Genomic DNA, 16,959 nt, shown 5'->3' with positions numbered 1-16,959 from the left:
AGATGGACCCTGGGGGAGGGAGAAGATCAGGGAGCCCCGGAAGACAAAACCCCATTGTGTGGCCTTGTTTTGCTGCGGGGCAGCGTCCCCGGCCCCAAGGTGATGACGGAGAAGCCTCTCCGATGCCTTTTCGCAGGGCAGGATAAGGCCGGTGGGACGTAAGAGCGACGGGACGCCCCCCCCATGAGCCCCAAAGGATGGGGGCAGCGTCCCGCCGTCAAGACTCGAGGGAGGGGGGCGTAAAATTAACCGTAGCCCTGATGTCCGTGGGAGCAGAGAGCACCGTCCCGGCGCCGGGGGCCGATGCCGCGGGGAGGCTTTGCCGGCCCAAGGGGCTACCGGAGCCTTGTGCCGTGCTGGCATTTTCCCCGAATTCCCCCCGTCGTTGCGGCCTGTAAATAAAGGGATGTTTGTTAGCCGGGCGCGCTGTGTTTTGCCGAGCAGAACAATAAAGAGAAAGACGCTCACAATGGGAAATTGTGCTTCCTCCTCCCCGTGCGTTCCTCGGGGAGGTGTTGGGGAGAAGGGGGGGGGGAGGGAGGTTAAAAAAAAAAAAATAAAAAAGAGAAGAAAGCGGGAAGAGACGGCGACAGGGCAGGGAGAGAGGGCACGGCCGGCGCTCACCGCTCCCACGCACCATGGGAGCAGACACCGAGGGACCGCGGGGCTGCCGGGACACTGCCCGCCCCGGCGCGGTGACAGGGTAGGGGCTGGCTGGGAGCACCCCCTCGCCGCGTCCCCCTGTCCCCTCTTCCCGGCAGCGCCGCGACGCAGGTTTGACCTTTCCGGAGCCTTCGGCCCCGCCATGGGGCGGCTGTGACGGAGACGGGACGCGGCAGGACGCGCGCTGGAGGCGTTGGATGGGAACGGCGGCTTCCCAAAGGACGCGGCTGGGGACGGTAAGAGGTGCGGGGAGGAGGGTTGGCACGTTCTGTTGGCGCGGTGTCCTGCGAGGGGACGTCCCCTTTGCACGGTAAATGTCGGTGAGCCCCCAACAGAGCAGGGCTATCGTTGGCCCCATGGCAGCAAGCCACGTCCTCCGGTCCCCGCAGTATGTCCCGCCGCATGTCCTTGACCCCTGCGCTCCCCCCCAGGCACCGTCCTGTCCCCGGCTCCAAGGATGCACCGGCTTCTCCTGCTCGCCTCCCTCTGGCTCTTGGTGGCACCTCCGGTGTTGAGCATCTTCCAGCGGCCAACGGGGACCCCGGGTAGGGAGTAGGGACCAGGGGGAGGACGGGGCGCTGCTGGTTGGGGTCAGTGCTGGAGGAGGGAGGTGACGCTGGGGGGGTCCAGCCAGGGCGAGGGCTGCGCTGGGCACGCCGGGGGTTACAGGAGGGGGTGGGAAAGGAGCTGGGATGGGTGATGGAAACCAGGCTGGAGACGCCGATAAGTTGAGGGGCTTCGGGGAAGGCGTTGAAGGGGTGGCGGGACCACGGTGAGCTGCTGTTGAGGCAGCCCTGGGGGTGCCGCAGCCCCCCCGCGCCTGCAGTACCTGCTGGAGCCCCTCCACGCCGCGGTGCACACGCAGCGGGGTGCCACGGCCACCCTGCCCTGCGTCCTGCGCGCCCTGCCCCGCAACTACCGGGTGAAGTGGAGCAAGGTGGAACCGGCCAACTACCGGGAGAACATCATCATCATCACCAACGGGCTGTACCACAAGAACTACGGATCGCTGAGCCCGCGGGTGCGCCTGCGGCACAGCCACCGCTACGACGCCTCGCTCACCATCACCGACGTGGCTCTGGAGGACGAGGGACGCTACCGCTGCCAGCTCGTCAACGGGCTGGAGGATGAGAGCGTCTCGCTCACGCTGCACCTCGAAGGTGAGGCTGGGCTCCATCCTGCCGCATCCCCCGGGCATGTGGGGGACAGCGGAGAGGGGACGCTGGACTGGGCTGGGGGTCCGTGGCTGGGTGCCTACAGCCCTCGTGTCCCCTCTTGCCCCAACCTTATCTTCAGCACCAAATTCCCGGGGACGATAAGCCCAATTCTCCTCCGGGAAAGCACCTCCTTCACCCTCCATCCCCGTCCCTTTCCCCCAGGCGTCGTCTTCCCCTACCAGCCCAGCAACGGGCGCTACAAATTCAACTACCACGAAGCCAAGCGAGCCTGCGAGCAGCAGGACTCCCGCCTCGCCACCTACCAGCAGCTCTACAAAGGTGAAATATCTCCCCCCCCACTCCCTCCCCCCCAAAAAAAACGCCCAAACCCCTCGTTCTGCCCCAAAATGTGCCTCGCTGGGCAAAGGAGGAGGGAAGTGCCGGTGTTGAGCCGCCTCTTGCCCCGCAGCCTGGACGGAGGGTCTGGACTGGTGCAACGCCGGCTGGATCCTCGACGGCACCGTCCACTATCCCATCATCAACTCGCGGGAGCCGTGCGGCGGCCGCCTCCTCCTGCCGGGCGTTCGGACCTACGGGGCCAGGGACAAGCAGAAGGACCGATTCGACGCTTTCTGCTTCACCTCTGCTCTTCAAGGTAGCCCTGACGCCCCTTGTCCCTCCCAAGGTGGCACCCGATGCCCACCCAGCTTTGCACCAGGGTTGTTCCCATCGGCGGTGGCCGCTCACCCGCCGCGTCCCCGTTCATCCCCAGGCCAGGTCTACTTCATCCGGGGCCACCTGAACTTCAAGGAAGCCGGGCAAGCGTGCCGCAACCACGGGGCCGCCATCGCCAAAGTGGGACAGCTCTACTCCGCCTGGAAGTTTTCCCAGCTGGATCGCTGCGACGGGGGGTGGCTGGCGGACGGCAGCGTGCGGTACCCCATCACCACCCCCCGCGAGCGCTGCGGGGGGCTGCCGGACCCCGGCGTCCGCAGCTTCGGCTTTCCCAGCAAGGAAATGAGGACCTACGGCACCTACTGCTTCGCGGGGAAGTAGGAACGCCGGGAGGAGAGTTGGGCCGAGCGGAGGGGACGGTGGCGGGATGCCGGCCCTCGTCACCCGGACGGAGAGCTCGAGGCAGGGTATGATGCGGGGAGAGGGGGAGGGGTCTGCTGTTGATTTGGGGTGGTTCGTGCGTCCTCCGACGGAGCCGTAGAGCTGCGTTCGGGTGCTCGGCGCAGCCTCTGACGGAGCTGTTCCCCACGCCCCAGCCTGCTGTGGGGTTTGTTGGGTGTTTGGGGCTTGCTGGAGAAGCCGGACCCATTGCTGGGTCAGGAAGGGGGGCTAATCCACCCCCCCGCCCAAACCTCGCTGCATCCCTCGCCCCGTCCTCGCTTACTGCGTCTGGTGCAGGCGCGCCGGAGGGCTGGGCATTAACGAGCGTGACTAATGGAGTTTCGCCTTCTCAATTAATAAAGCCACGGTAAAGCTGCACGGCAAAGCCGAGCTCCCTCCTGGCCTCTGCCCGCCCCCCAACCTCCATCCGGCACCGTTTGGCCCCTCGACGAGGGGAATTTGACCAGGATTTCCAGCAGGGGGGGCAGCCAATGCGGGGTCCCCCCCCCCCCGCCACCGCCACCCCGTCCCCGGGGTTATGGGTGTCCCTGGCACGGCACACCGGGGCTTTCTGGGTTTTGCTGTTCGGCACGACCAGGGAGAGCTATAAAAAGCACCGGAGCTGGCACGGCGCAGGGGGGAAAAACAGCGCGGGGAGATGCCAGCGTCCCCTGGCAGCTGCGATGTCCCCACCAGGTCCCCTGTGTTTGCCGGGAGCAGCGTCCCACCCCGAGCCCTGACCGGTCCCCAGCGCCGCCGGGATATGGGGTCACTTTGGGCTTTACCTCCTTGTTTCTGCGGTCCCTGCGGACGTCGCTGTGCCGGGGGCTGTGCCGGGGGCTCTCCGGCTCCACGGCACCGGTGGGTGCCACCACGCTCCCCATTTCCCACCCCTGCGCCGGGGCTGCCCCGGTGACCACGCCACCGCCGCGCGCCATCCCTTTACTGGTTTTAATGCCCGCAGAAGCACAGAGGGGAGGTTTGGGCGATGCGTACCCGCCCCGAGCCCGCGGCAGCGGTTTCTGCCTTTCCTGGGAAGTGCAAAAGCCCCCCTGCACCCCGGGACGGCACGTCCCCGTGTCACCCCCCCCACCAGGGTGTCACAGGATGAGGACATTTGGGCCAGAGGTGGGGGACAGCGGCTGGAGGTGACGGTGGCGCATCAATGCCATCGCCTTCCCGCGGTTCCCCCCCCTCCTTGAGTTCAGCTCTGTTGCGACTCCGGGAACAAAACAGCCCTCGTGCGACATTTCGGGTCGTTGTCGGTTCCTTTTTGAGGGGATCTTTAGTTATTAGGATTTCTTTGTACAGGTATAAAACAAACCAGGAGGCGGACGCCCAACGGTGAGGTTTTGTGCCACGTCGGGGTCCGCGCTGGCGTCCCGGTGCCGTCCCCATCCGCGCCGGCTCCGGGGCCCCCGGGGAGGTGGTGGCTTCTGCCCTGGGGTCTCGCTCAGTCATCGGGGGGCTGAGCCAAGCCTGGAGGGGGGGGGGGACACCGGGGACACAGAGAAGAAGGTGAAGGGGAAGCCCCAAAGGCAGATGCTGGGGGGAGTGGGGGAGGCGGGGGGGGGGGACCCCCGCGCTCACCGGGGCGGCAGGTCAGCTGAGGTGGTTCCCACGTCCCGTCCTCCCGGCACCGGGCGATGGGCGAGCGGCGCTGGACGAAGCCGCGGCGGCACTGGTACCGCGTGATGGAGCCGATCTCGTAGCGCTGCTTTGGTTTGCCGAAGGCGCGGGCGTTGCTGACGGCGGGGGGCGGCCCGCATTGCACTGCGGGGCAGGGGGGGCGGGGGGGGACGGACAGACGGACAAGGGGGTCATTGCAGCCAACCACACGTGGGCACCCCCAAACCGGAGCGAACCGCCCATTTTTCCCCCACCACCGCCCTCGATAAACCCCAAACAAGCCGAAAACGCGCAAGACCCGTTTCCCCACCGCGGGGGATGGTGGGGAACCCCCGCTTTGGGGTGGCGGAGGGGTGCAGCCCCCACTGCCCGAGGGGGGTGCAGGGGTTGGGGGGGGGGTTGGGGGGGGGGCTTACCCAGCCCCATTTTGCAGGTGTAGGAGAGGTGGTAGTTGCAGGGCACGTCGCTCCACTGGCCCCCGTCGTGCCACACGATGACCACGCAGTTCTCCCCGGAGAGGAAATAGCTGTCGGGCTGCCCGGGGTGCCAGTTCTCGTAGAGCTGGGGAGAGGGGAGGGGGGGACGGGACGGGGTGCGTGGGGCACCCCAGCACGCCCTGTAAGGGGGGGGGGGGGTATGTGGAGGGGAGGGGGTGCACCAACGCACACCCATCTGCAGCCTCTTGGCCGTGACACCCCCGTGGGGAATGAGGTGCCATCTCCGTGCCCCTTTGGCACGGCCTTTGGCAGCCCCAAATCTTGGGGTCCGGCTCCCCCCATGGCACCCCTGAGGATGCTCAGCCCGGCCCAGGCGAGCGGCTTTTGGGGGGGGGTGGGGGGGTGGCTGGTCCCAGGGTTGGACCCGTCCCGTGGGCACCTTCCCAAGTGATGGAGGATGTTGGGGTGCCCGGTGGGGTGGGAGGGTGTCTTCTCCCCGGGGGGGGGGGGGGGCACACGACTTACCAAGGGGGTCCCATCGGACCACTGGAAATCCCCCTCGATGGTGCGGTCGTTCAAGCCGATCCACTGGTACTCCCTGTACTGGTCTGGGGAGGCGGGAGGGGGGGGGGCAGAGGGGGTGTTGGGGGGATGGGGAGGGGGGAGCACAGCCGGGCCCCCCAGCACTCCCTGTCAGGATGGGGCTCAAGGGAGCTGGAGGCTGAATTTAGGGAGATTTGGGGTTTGGGAGGGAAGGGGGGGGGGGGGGGGGGCGTCCCCAGCCCCGCAGCTGTGATGGGAGGTTTGCGGGTTTGGGGACAAAGGGAGCCCCGAAGGGGTCACAGCGGGACCACCACCCCACCCCCCCCGCACCCCCCCCCCCCGCACCCCCGGGGGAGCGGCGGGACGGGGCTGACCGGGAGAGGGCGGCAGAGCCCTGTGTCCCCACGGTCCTGCCTGTCCCTGCCTGTCCCTGCCTGTCCCTGCCTGTCCCTGCCTGCCCTTTTCTGGTCCGGCCGGTCCCTGCCAGGTCTCTCCCTTCTCCTCCCTCCCTCCCTCCTTCCCCCTCCTCCCTCCAGACCCCTTCGCCCCCTGCCCCGTCCCCGCTGCTGTTGTCCCCTCCTCTGCCTCCCCCTCTTCTCCCTCCGCATCTGCTTTCGGGCAGGTTATTGCTTTGCCTTCAAATTTACTCGCGCGCGGCCAATCCTCCACTGCTGTCCACCCCCCCCCCCCGCCCCGTGCGTGTATCTGTCTGCTCCCGTGTCTATCCGTGTGTCCATCCGTCTTCTCTCACGTCAGTCCACGTATTTGCCTCTCCATCCCTCCATCCATCCATCCGTGCATCCATCCCCCGTCAGCCCAGCGATCCTCCTATCTGTCCTGCTCCCCCCCGTCTCTCGCGAGCCAAAGCGGCCGGTGAACCTCTGACCTCCCTCTGGTCAATCCGTCACATTGACTATTTCCTTTATTCTTTATTTTCTTCGGCTGCCCTAGACTGCGTCTGCCTCTCCCTCGGCGCAGCGGGGCAGGGCTCCACCTTGGCTCCCGGCTGCTTTTTGGCTTAAGGTTTAAAACCCGAAAGCCGGCGCTGCGGGATGCTGAGCTTCCCACGGACAGAGGTCCAGGGGATGGGATGCAGTGGGAGCCGGGGCGGCGCCACGTACCGTTGATGAAGTCCTGCTCTTCGGGGGTCAGGATGGTGGCCAGGTGTCCCCCGTAATGCCTGCACTGGGTCTCCGCGTCCTCCCAGCTCCTCCGAGTGGAGAAATGCTTGTAGCAGGCTCCCTGGAAGCCGTCCCAGCCCGGGCTGCACTTCTCCAGCGCTGAGCCGCGGCGGGGAGAGAGGAGAGGGTCAGGGGGACGGCGCACGGCTCACCAGCAAGCAAAAAACCTCATTTCCCTGCTTTTATGTCTCCTGGTTCAGCAGGAGCTCAGTGGGGGCTGTGGTGGCACCGGTGGGGGGGACGACGACTCACGTCTTTCGCAGTTGCTGCCTCCGTAGCCGGGCAGGCACAGGCAGGCGAGCCGGGCGCCGTCCTCCGTGCAGGTCCCTCCGTTCAGGCAGGGGTTGGGGACGCAGCCACCTGCAAAGGCACACGCAGCCTTCCTCACCACGGGGAGCTCAGAGATGGAGAGGACCGCGTTAGCGCCCGGCGTCGTTAAAGCCTCATCTCTGCCGCGAGCATCCTACAGCAACACCTACGCGGCAGCCAACCGAGTCTGGGGCCAACCCCGAGCCTGGGGTAGGGGAAGGACTCGGGGGCCACGGTGACGTGCCCGGAGCCATCCCGTCTGCCCGCGCCGCCCTCTCGGTTGGTGGGAAGCTGCCGGCTCAGCCGCCCCGGCCGAGAGCTGGCAGGGTTTGGGGCTTTGGCCTCCCCCCAGGGCACGGGGACGGGAGTTGGACGCTCTCGTCCTCCGCATCAGTGGGCTCGCTGCTGTGCCAGCCCCTGGCCCGCTCCCCCCGCCCGGGGACGGCTCCTGCTTTCCCCTGGAGCGACGCAGCGAAGAAGGCGCTTGGGGATGGGACGCCCGAAGGATAAAGCCTTCGGCGCGTCCCAGCCGCCCGCGGCCTCAGCCCGGCGGGCGAGGTGAGCCTCGCGCCTGTCCCCGTGGTGTCACCTTCAGCCTGGCCGGGGGTTGATAACTCAGCCGGCACCATCCCCGACCCGCACGTGCCCCACCAGCCCCGTTACGCTCATTAAGGCGCCCCGGAGCACATCGTGTGCTCCCAGCCCCGGCTCAAGAGCGTGATTAAAAGCTGCCGCCGGCGCCGGCGGAGCGGAGACTGAAAGTCCTTGACACCCTCCAGCCTGACGATGCCCGTTTAACGGTCCTCGGCCGTGCCGAGGACGATACTGCCGCCCTCGCCCCGTCCCCAGCGCCGTCGCCTCCCTGCAAGGTGCTGGCGGTTGGCTCGGGACGCGCGGCGCATCCCCAGCAGACCCAGACACGGAGCGGGATGAGCTATTTAAGGCTCTAACGCCCCACGGCCGACTCGTTCTGAGCGTCTCTGCTCCGCCAGCGCAAAGGCAGCCGTCCCCGCAAGGTCTGGCCGCTCGCCACCGAGCATCCTGCGTGCCACGGGACCGGGCAGGACACTGTCGGACCAGGGCGGGGGGCAGCGAGCTGGAGCGTCCCCTCCGCTGGAGCCGCCCTTGCAGAGAGGGGGGAGAGCGGAGGGGCCACGGGCTCGGCTGCCGTAAGCGGCATCGGCGCTGGGAGCATCCCGGCGTGGGGGCCGGAGGGTGGGATTTGGGTGGGTGACAACCCCCCCCCCCGCCTCCCCACGGCAGTTCACGCGCCCACCGCTCGCCCGGCTCAGCCCTCCTGTGGGGCCAGCGAGGCTGGGGGGGGGGGGGAGAGGGGGGATATACTCCCTGGGGGGACCGCAGCGGCTTTGGGGTGCTTGGCCATGGAGGGCTGCATGATGCTCGCCCCCATCGGTGCCCCCCACGGATGCAAGGGTAGGGAGCCCCCCCCCGGCCGTGTCCCTCCGCGTGGGGTGAGCCAGCCCCGGGGGATGAGGTGGGGGGGGGTGGGTGGGACGGAGGGTGCAAAGCAGCCGGACCCCACTGCTCCACCTCGCACGGGGTCCCGTCCCACCCGGGGACTCGCGGGTACAGGGTCGGGGGGGGGGGACGGGGGACACCGGGGGATTAGTGCGTCAGTGGGAGAGGCGCGCGGGCGGCGAGCGAGGCAGCAGGCGCAAGGACGAAGGGAAGAGCTCGCCCAGGTGCTTGTTCTAGAAAGCTTTTAATTCCCTTTATTAGTATCACTGTTAGTCAGAGGAGGGTTTGGGGCCTTCTTTTGATTTTTTTTTTCTTTTTTTTTTTTTTTTTTTTTTTTTTTCTTTTCATGGAAACAGTCATTAAAACACTTCACAGAAGTAGAAGAGATTTAAGTGCATGCAGAGCTTGGACCAATTTGTTTGACAAATACGTGCTTCTCCGGACCTGTAACCTTCCCTTACCCAGCTGAGGAGGAGAGAGAGAGAGAGAGAGAGAGACAGACAGACAGACGGACGGACGGAGAGACGGACAGAGGGAAGCGCAGCGTGAAGGAAAGGTGTTGGCTTTCTCTACCGCCAGAGAGCAGCCAGGAGGGCTGCCCCGAGGGCGAGGGTGGCACGGCGGGGACCCCCGGCCGAGCGGGCGCCCGCCCCGACGCTGGCCCGCTCGGTGGGGAGGGCGGGCAGGGGGGCAGCTGTGCTGGGGGCCGCATCCCCCAGCGGGGTCCCCGTCGGGACCAGCGCGGAGCTGCCGGTACTGGGAGAGGTGAGTCCATCCCTGCGGGTCCCACCTGGTTCTCCGGGAATGGCCGCAAGGAAACCATCCACGGTCGCAACGGAGGGAGCAGGTTGCTCTTCCTCCTCCTCCTCTTCCTCCTCTTCCGAAGACACAGCAGGCATCCCGCGGTCTCTGCCCGGGGGTCTCGCCACAGCCTCCTCGCCTCCCGCGGCCGGCGCGCTGCTGCCGCCGCCGCCGCCGCCACCAGGAACCGCTGCGTGCCACGGTGTGACCGCCGTCGCCTCCGCCGCGGGGCCGGTGCTCCCCTCCCCGGGGACCGCGGGCGAAGGGAGCCACAGAGCCCCCGACTGCTCCTCTCCCTCCTCCTGCGGCTGCGAGGGCGCCGGGGGCAGCGGCGACGCCCCGGGGCTTTCCACCACGTCTCCCGAGAGCTCGGCGTCTTCGGCGGCGGGGACGGGGGCGCTCGCCCCGCCGGACTCGTGACCGCGTGGGGGGGTCCCACCGGGCTCTCGGCTCTCTGTCGAGGCGGCAGAAGCGGCACCGGTCGGCGGTGTCAGCCGGTGCCCAGGCGCCCCAGGGCTGGCAGTGTGGGCTGGCCGCCCCATGGCATCCCGCGGGCGGTCGGGGCGGCGCGTGGGGGCAACGGGGCTGGGCGGCCGGGGAAACCCCTCGGGAGGCTCCGTGTCACCTGCTGCGGCCCCCGCCGGGAACGGGGCACCGGTGGGTCCCTCTGCGCCCGCCCACGGGGCCACGGAGAACGTCTGTGTGCCAGCGGCTCCATCCGGCTCCACGGGCTGGCCGGGGTCTCGCCCTCCGCCGGGGCTCTCCGCCGATGTGCTGGCAGCGTTCCTGCCCGCCTCTGCTGCCGGTTCCTCCTCTGCAAAGGGCAAGGCACAATGGCAGTGAGACGCCGGCGCCGGGAGCCGGCCAGACCACGGGGCCGCGGGCACCGGCGTCGCCCGCCAGCACTGCAGACCCTGCCCGTGGCGGGCAGAGCTTGGAGCGGGGGGCGACACCGGCATAAGGGAGACGGAAACGGCCCTCAGCCCGTGTGACGTTGTCCCCTCTCACCCGGCACGGCAGACGGAGCTCCGGCTCGGCCGCTGCCGAACCCAGCCCCGGCCCAGGCTTCCCTGCGGCAGGGGCTGTGCTCAGCCCCTCACCGCTGCGCCTGGCCTCCTCTCCCTCCGCCTGCCAGCATCCTTCTCCGGCTATTTGTGCTGCTAAACCGCGGTCCGGCACTGACCCTGCGTGCCGGACGCCAGCCGAGGGAGGGACAGACGGATGTCCCCGCGCCGGTGACTTGCGCGCAGCCCTACGCCAAGGCCGCGGTGCCCCGGCCGTGGGTGCTCCTCCTTCCCTGGGAGGGATGGGGACGGCTGGGGCCACCCGGGCACCCGCGGGTGCCTCCGACCTCTCCTTGCGACCCCGGCGCCTGCGTCCCTGCCGGCTTCTCTCTTGCACCCCAGCCCTGGCATGGCCGCAGCGGCCGCTCGACCTACCCCGTGCGGGACGGCTCGCGCCCGGCCGCTGCGCGCTCCCCAACTGTCCCTGTCCCCCCATCCTCCTCCGCGGGGGGGGACGGGCTCCCCGGTTTTACACCACAGCTAAGGGCGGAGGGGGAGGGGACGCCTGCCTCAGGGACGGCCAGGGCCGTGGGAAACGGGGCGGCAGCGGACGGGTGACCTGAGGACACGGAGGTATCTAGCGGGGGGTGCCGGGCCACTGGCCCCGGTGCGTCTTCGGGGGACGGGCTCGGCTTTTCCAGCTCAGCGTCCTTAAAGAAAGGGACGGCGTATATAGCCCCTCGCGACTCAATCTCCACTTGCGCTTTGGGCAGCTGCAGCTCCTCCAGCTTTTCTGCCACTGTAACAATCTCCTGGAGGCCCTCGGGCTCTCTGGCTCCGTATTTTCCTGCGGCCTCAGGGAAAGAGTTTGTCCCTTCTGTGGGCAGAAAGAAAGTGGGATATTACTGCCCGGTCCTGACCCGGCGGCAGGCAGAGACGCCGTCGCCCCGGCACGGGGCCGGAGCCCTGGGGACAGCCTGGCACCCCGACGGGGACCCAGCTCTCCTCGACCTCCCCTTTCCCCTCTACACAGGGTGAGCGCGGGGCAGGATCGGGCCCTTCCCGGGTTCTGCCGGAGCCGGCGGAGCCGACAGCCCCGGCGGGAGCTGCGGGGTTTGGCAGCGCACGGCGGGGCCGGATCCTGAGCTCTGTTCATACGCTGATTTATACCACCTGCGCCGGTGCCCCGAGCCCCGCTCCAGCCCGGCTCCCCCCGCGGCCGCCCGGCCACGGCTCGTGGCTTCGGCGGGCGTCCAGGCGGCGCCGAATTTGCCACTCGCAGCACTTTCGGCTCGTCCCTGCCCTTCCCGACAGCGGCTCTCCCCGCCATTCCTCCTCCTCGTCTGGCAAACCCTAAACCTTGATGCGCGCCGGCACCCCCACCCCGGTGAGGGTCCTTCTCCACATCCCCCCCCCCCCTCCCCATCCCCACCCCGGGGGAGCGCAGAGGTGTGGGGGGGTGTTAGTGGGTTACTGGGATCACGGGTTCATGGGACGGGTCCATCCTGCCTAACCCCTGGCGTTCCCTACCGAGAGATGGGGGAAACTGAGGCACGGAGAGACGCGGCGTCCAGTTGATCCCTGGAGGTGCCCCCGTGGCACCGGGGGGAGATGCGGGACCGGGGCGGGGGGGGGGAGGAGGAGCGGAGGGGCGGCTGTCCCTCCCTCCGTGCCTGTTATCCCTGCCGGCCTTCATCCTCGCTCATCTTCCCCCAGTTTATCCCCCACGGCCACCAGTGCACAGCCCAGTCGGCGGGGTCGGGACCCCCCCCCTGGCCGGGGGGACCAACCGTCCCGGAGCCGTGCCCGCACGAGTCACGCAGACCGACGGTGCCACGCAGGACAACCCTGTTGTGTCGCGATATAGCGGCACGCAGTACTGAGGACGTGCGGGGCAACCCTGTTGTGTCGCGATATAGCAGCACGCAGTACTGAGGACGTGCGGGGCAACCCTGTTGTGTCGCGATATAGCAGCACGCAGTACTGAGGACGTGCGGGGCAACCCTGTTGTGTCGCGATATAGCGGCACGCAGTACTGAGGACGTGCAGGGCAACCCTACTCTGTCACGATATATCCGTGTGCACTACCGAGGCCATGCGGAACAGCCCTCCTCTATCACGATGCGTTGGCGTGCAGTATCGCGACCATGCAGGTTATCCCGCCCCTATCACGATAGATTGTCATGCAACACGGAGAGCGTGCAAGGCGCACACACCCCCCCCCCGGGAAAGGCTGATGCGCGCGATTGCGACGGTACAGAGCACCCCTGCTCTATCGCGATAACGGCGAGCGCGGCGGGGATGCCGCTACGACCCCGACCTTACGCGACACGGCAGCTCCGTTGCGCCCAACGCTCCGGGCAGGAGCCGGTGCTGCACCCGCCGGGCGCCCGCGCCCTTCGCCCGCAGGCTTCCCAAAAAACCTCAGCGCCGGTCCCCGCCCGGGAGCATCGTCGGGATAGGGCTGGGGGGGGGGGGGGGCGCCCCTCTTTACCTCGAAAGCAATACGCATCGTATCTGCTGAGGGCATCGGGGAATCCCGTCTGGTTACGGAAGAGGAAGATGGTTTTGACGCCCGGCAGAGCTCCGCCGCAGCGTTCCCGGGGGGTGACGATGGGGTAGCGGACGCTGCCATCCGCCAGCCAGCCGGGGCTGCAGGCGTCCAGCCCCGCGCTCCACGCCGCGTAGAGCTGCCCCGTGCTCGCCAGCTCCGCGCCCAGCGCCCGGCAGCGCGCCGCCGCCTCCTCCAGCGTGAATTTCTCCGGGGACGTCTCCAAAAAGATCTCCCCTGCCAAGAGAGGAAGGAGACGTGGAGGGGGAGGTCAGAGCCTCCTCTGCGCCACCCCGGGAGCCAGCGTGGGGATGGGGGACCTCCAGCGCGGTCCTCGCCGTCCCGTCTCCGGTCACCCGCGGGCGCGGGCGGCGCTTCTGGCGCCACGCGGGATACCGTCCTTCGCCAGAGACGTTAAGGTATCCGTAAAAAGCACCGCAGAGGCGCCATCCACCTACGGGACATACCTAAGGGGACCCTCAAGCCCCGCGGGCGCTGCGGTGGGGTGCTGAGAAGCGCTGGAGACCTCTGCCCTAAAATTACGCCACGTGGCAGCCCCCACGGCCGCACCGGTGACGTGTCCCCCGTCCCGCTACCAGCGCATCGCGTCCCCGCACGTCAGCGACCCGCAACCGCCTGCTCGGCGTCACCCCAACCAACCCCCTCGGGCGGCCGCCAGCCGCCGGCGGGGGAACCCCGTTGGAGCCCGAAGGAGGGACCGGTCACCCCCAGGCACCCCCGGCGCGGCGGGACGCGTCCGTGCCGCAGGACAAGCAGCACCCCAGCGCACGCGGAGCACGGGGTGAGTTTGCCCGGAACCCCAAAGCGACACGCAGCGCGGTACCGGCGACGTGCCGACAACCCCGGGGGCATCCTCCAGCCCCGAAACCGGGGGGTGGGCACCGGCTGCCGTTGAAGGAGCGAGCCCCGCGCCCCGCTGAAAATAAAATATAAAAAAAAAAAAACCAAAACCAACAAAAAGAACCCCCAACAAACAAACCAGAAAGGTTTCGGGGGGCAGTTTCGGCGCGCGTCGAAGCGCCCAAAGCTTTGCAGAGCTCTGAGGTTTCGGGGCGGCTTTTTCGCTTGGGTTTACAACGGGTTATACGGGGGCGAGTTACGGCGGCGGCGAAAGCAGTTTGGGGGACGGGACAGGGTTGGTGACACCGCGGGCACCTGGGAGGTCCTCGGCGTAGCAGTAGACGTCGTACATGTCCTCCGGGTCCACCACTCCGTAGTTCCTCACGCCGGGGAAGCCGTTCATGTCACCGTAACAGGCCTCGCGGGGCGTGTGGATGGGGTACCTGGGGCGGGAAGGCAGAGGGGAGGGCTGGCGACGCGCAGAGGGGTGAAGGGGGGGCGGGGAGGGGGGGGCGCCGGGCAGGCTGACGGCGGTGCCCACCTGACGGTCTGGTCGGCGATCCAGCCGGCATCGCACTGCTCGTAGCCGCCGAGGTAAGCGGCGTAGAGCTGCTCCGGGGTGGCGATGCGGGCGCCGATCCTGGCGCAAGCCGCCCCCGCCTCGGCGAAGGTGTAGGCGTAGCGCATGGAGCCCTCCCGGTAGTGAAACACCACCCCTGCGGCGGCGGGTGGGACACACACACACACACATACACACACACACACACACACACACACGACAGGGCATGGGGCTTCGTGGCAGCCCCCACCCATACGGGGGCATCTGCACATGGGGGCACCTTTCCAGCAGCCCCCCACCCATAGGGGTAGGGCTGCACCCAGGGGCGTCTTTGGGAAGCCCCCCACCCACATGGGTGCCCCTTTGGGTAGACCCCCACCCACGTGGGTGCATCTGCACCAGGGGGCACCTTTCCAGCAGCCCCCCACCCATAGGGGTATGTCTGCACCCGGGTCCCCCTTTGGGCAGACCCCCACCCACATGTGTACCCCTTATGGCAGCCCCCCACCCATACTGGTACATCTGCACCCGGGTGCACCTTTCCAGCAGACCCCCACCCATAGGGGTACATGTGCACCCTGGTGGCCCTTTGGGTCAGCCCCCCACCCATAGGGGTACATCTGCACCCAGGGGCATCTTAGGGCAGACCCCCACCCATACGGGTGCATCTGCACCAGGGGGCACCTTTCCAGCAGCCCCCCACCCATAGGGGTACATCTGCACCCTGGTGCCCCTTTGGGCAGCCCCCCACCCATAGGGGTACCTCTGCACCCGGGTGGCCCTTTGGGCAGCCCCCCACCCATAGGGGTACCTCTGCACCCGGGTGCACCTTTCCAGCAGACCCCCACCCATAGGGGTACATGTGCACCCTGGTGGCCCTTTGGGCAGCCCCCCACCCACATGGGTGCCCCTTTGGGCAGCCCCCCACCCATACTGGTACTTCTGCACCAGGGGGCACCTTTCCAGCAGCCCCCCCACCCATAGGGGTATGTCTGCACCCGGGTGCCCCCTTGGGCAGACCCCCACCCACATGAGTACCCCTTATGGCAGCCCCCCACCCATACTGGTACATCTGCACCCAGGGGCATCTTAGGGCAGACCCCCACCCATACGGGTGCATCTGCACCAGGGGGTACCTTTCCAGCAGCCCCCCACCCATAGGGGTACATCTGCACCCTGGTGGCCCTTTGGGTCAGCCCCCCACCCACACAGGTGCCCCTTTGGGCAGCCCCCCACCCATAGGGGTACATCTGCACCCTGGTGGCCCTTTGGGCAGCCCCCCACCCACATGTGTACCCCTTAGGGCAGCCCCCCACCCATAGGGGTCCATCCGCCCCCCGGGCGCAGGAGGGGTTTGCTGAGCCGGGAGAAGGCACCTGGGCAGGGTGGACCTCCGCACCATCCCCCCCCCCCACCCACCTCCCTCCCCACCTCGAGGTACCTTTGACTTTGACCTCGAGGATGTCGTGGCCGTCCTCGATGCCGTGCTGCACGTCGCAGCGGTAGATGCCCGAGTCGTTGGGCTGCAGCTCGGTGAGCAGCAGGGAGGCGTTGGTGTAGCGCTGGTGGAAGATGGGCAGGGAGGCGCGGAGACGGTAGTCCTCGCTCACCTTCACCTTCTCCCCCCGGGCTACCAAGATCTCCACCTCTCTACCCTCAGAGATGAAGGTCCACTTGACCCGGGGGGTTGCCAGGACGGCCCGGCGGCCGGCCGTGGTGCCAGCGGTGGGCTGGGGACCGAGGTAGGTGATGAGGCAGGGGATGGTGACGTCGCCCGCCAGCACGGCGTCCAGCGCTGGGCGACGTGGGATGGAGACCTGCAGAGCCTTGAGGTCCTCTGGGTGGGAGAAGAGAGGAGCCGTGAGTGGGACCGATATGGGGTGGGGGTGTGTGGGGGGGGTGTCTCCAGACCCCCACGGCGGGGCACCCATGGGGCAGGGAGCGGCGCGGCCGCAGCGGACGATGCCGAATTACCTGTGCCATCTCCGGCGCCAAACACCTCCGGGACCACCGTGGGGGCCAACACCCCGAGGAGCAGCAGCAGCGGGAGGGCTGAGGCCATCCTCTGCCCTGCAAGGGAAGGGGGGGGGAAGGAAAACCCACCGGCTGTGCTTAAAATCCAAAGAAGCAGCAAAAATATCCCGTCCCTGCAGGAGGGAGGGGAGGGCGGGGAGAGACCCCCGGCCCGCGAGGGGGTGACGCGTGTGGCGGCGGTGGGACACGGAGGGAGAGGCGGCCGCCGGCGCTGCCGCGGGGTAACGGGGACCGTTGGGTGGTGGAAAGGAGAGGGACGAGGAGGAAACGTGCCCTGGTTAATGGGGGGGGGGGGGGAGACAGCACGAGCAACCGGTCCCATCCAGCCCCTCTGGGTCCCATCCAGCCCTGCTGAGTCCCATCAGCTCCACTGGGTCCCATCAGCTCCACTGGGTCCCATCCAGCGCCACTGGGTCCCATCCAGACCCACTGGGTCCCATCAGCCCCACAGGGTCCCATCCAGCCCCGCTGGGTCCCATCCAGACCCACTGGGTCCCATCAGCCCCACTGGGTCCCATCCAGTCCCGCTGGGTCCCATCCAGCCCCACTGGGTCCCATCAGCCCCACTGGGTCCCATCCAGCCCTGCTGAGTCCCATCAGCTCCACTGGGTCCTATCCAGCACCACTGGGTCCCA

The 16,959-nt window shown here is 68.1% G+C and overlaps 2 protein-coding genes across 2 annotated transcripts; one reads left to right on the top strand and one right to left on the bottom strand.

Annotated features, from left to right (window-relative positions):
* Positions 1 to 638: 638 nt before the first annotated feature.
* Positions 639 to 2,993, top strand: HAPLN2 (hyaluronan and proteoglycan link protein 2; the record flags this gene model as incomplete). Its single annotated transcript, XM_082496111.1, has 5 exons — positions 639 to 703; positions 1,456 to 1,823; positions 2,043 to 2,159; positions 2,290 to 2,475; positions 2,593 to 2,993. 5 exons carry the CDS (start codon positions 639 to 641, stop codon positions 2,874 to 2,876), a joined length of 1,020 nt encoding a protein of 339 aa, XP_082352237.1. The 3' UTR covers positions 2,877 to 2,993.
* A 1,396-nt stretch (positions 2,994 to 4,389) lies between these two features.
* On the bottom strand, positions 4,390 to 16,352 carry BCAN (brevican; the record flags this gene model as incomplete). The annotated part of the gene is given in 14 exon segments (XM_082495973.1): positions 4,390 to 4,415; positions 4,527 to 4,709; positions 4,982 to 5,126; positions 5,528 to 5,610; positions 6,667 to 6,825; positions 6,979 to 7,086; positions 9,305 to 10,129; position 10,755; positions 10,757 to 11,196; positions 12,814 to 13,107; positions 14,047 to 14,174; positions 14,273 to 14,447; positions 15,732 to 16,127; positions 16,265 to 16,352. Coding segments are annotated over 14 exon segments (3,051 nt in total).
* Positions 16,353 to 16,959: the final 607 nt, after the last annotated feature.

This window comes from Vanellus vanellus, assembly GCF_965231255.1.
Source record: "Vanellus vanellus genome assembly, chromosome: 27".
Classification (NCBI taxonomy): Eukaryota; Metazoa; Chordata; class Aves; order Charadriiformes; family Charadriidae; genus Vanellus; species Vanellus vanellus.
This window is presented reverse-complemented; position numbering and strand designations above follow the sequence as displayed.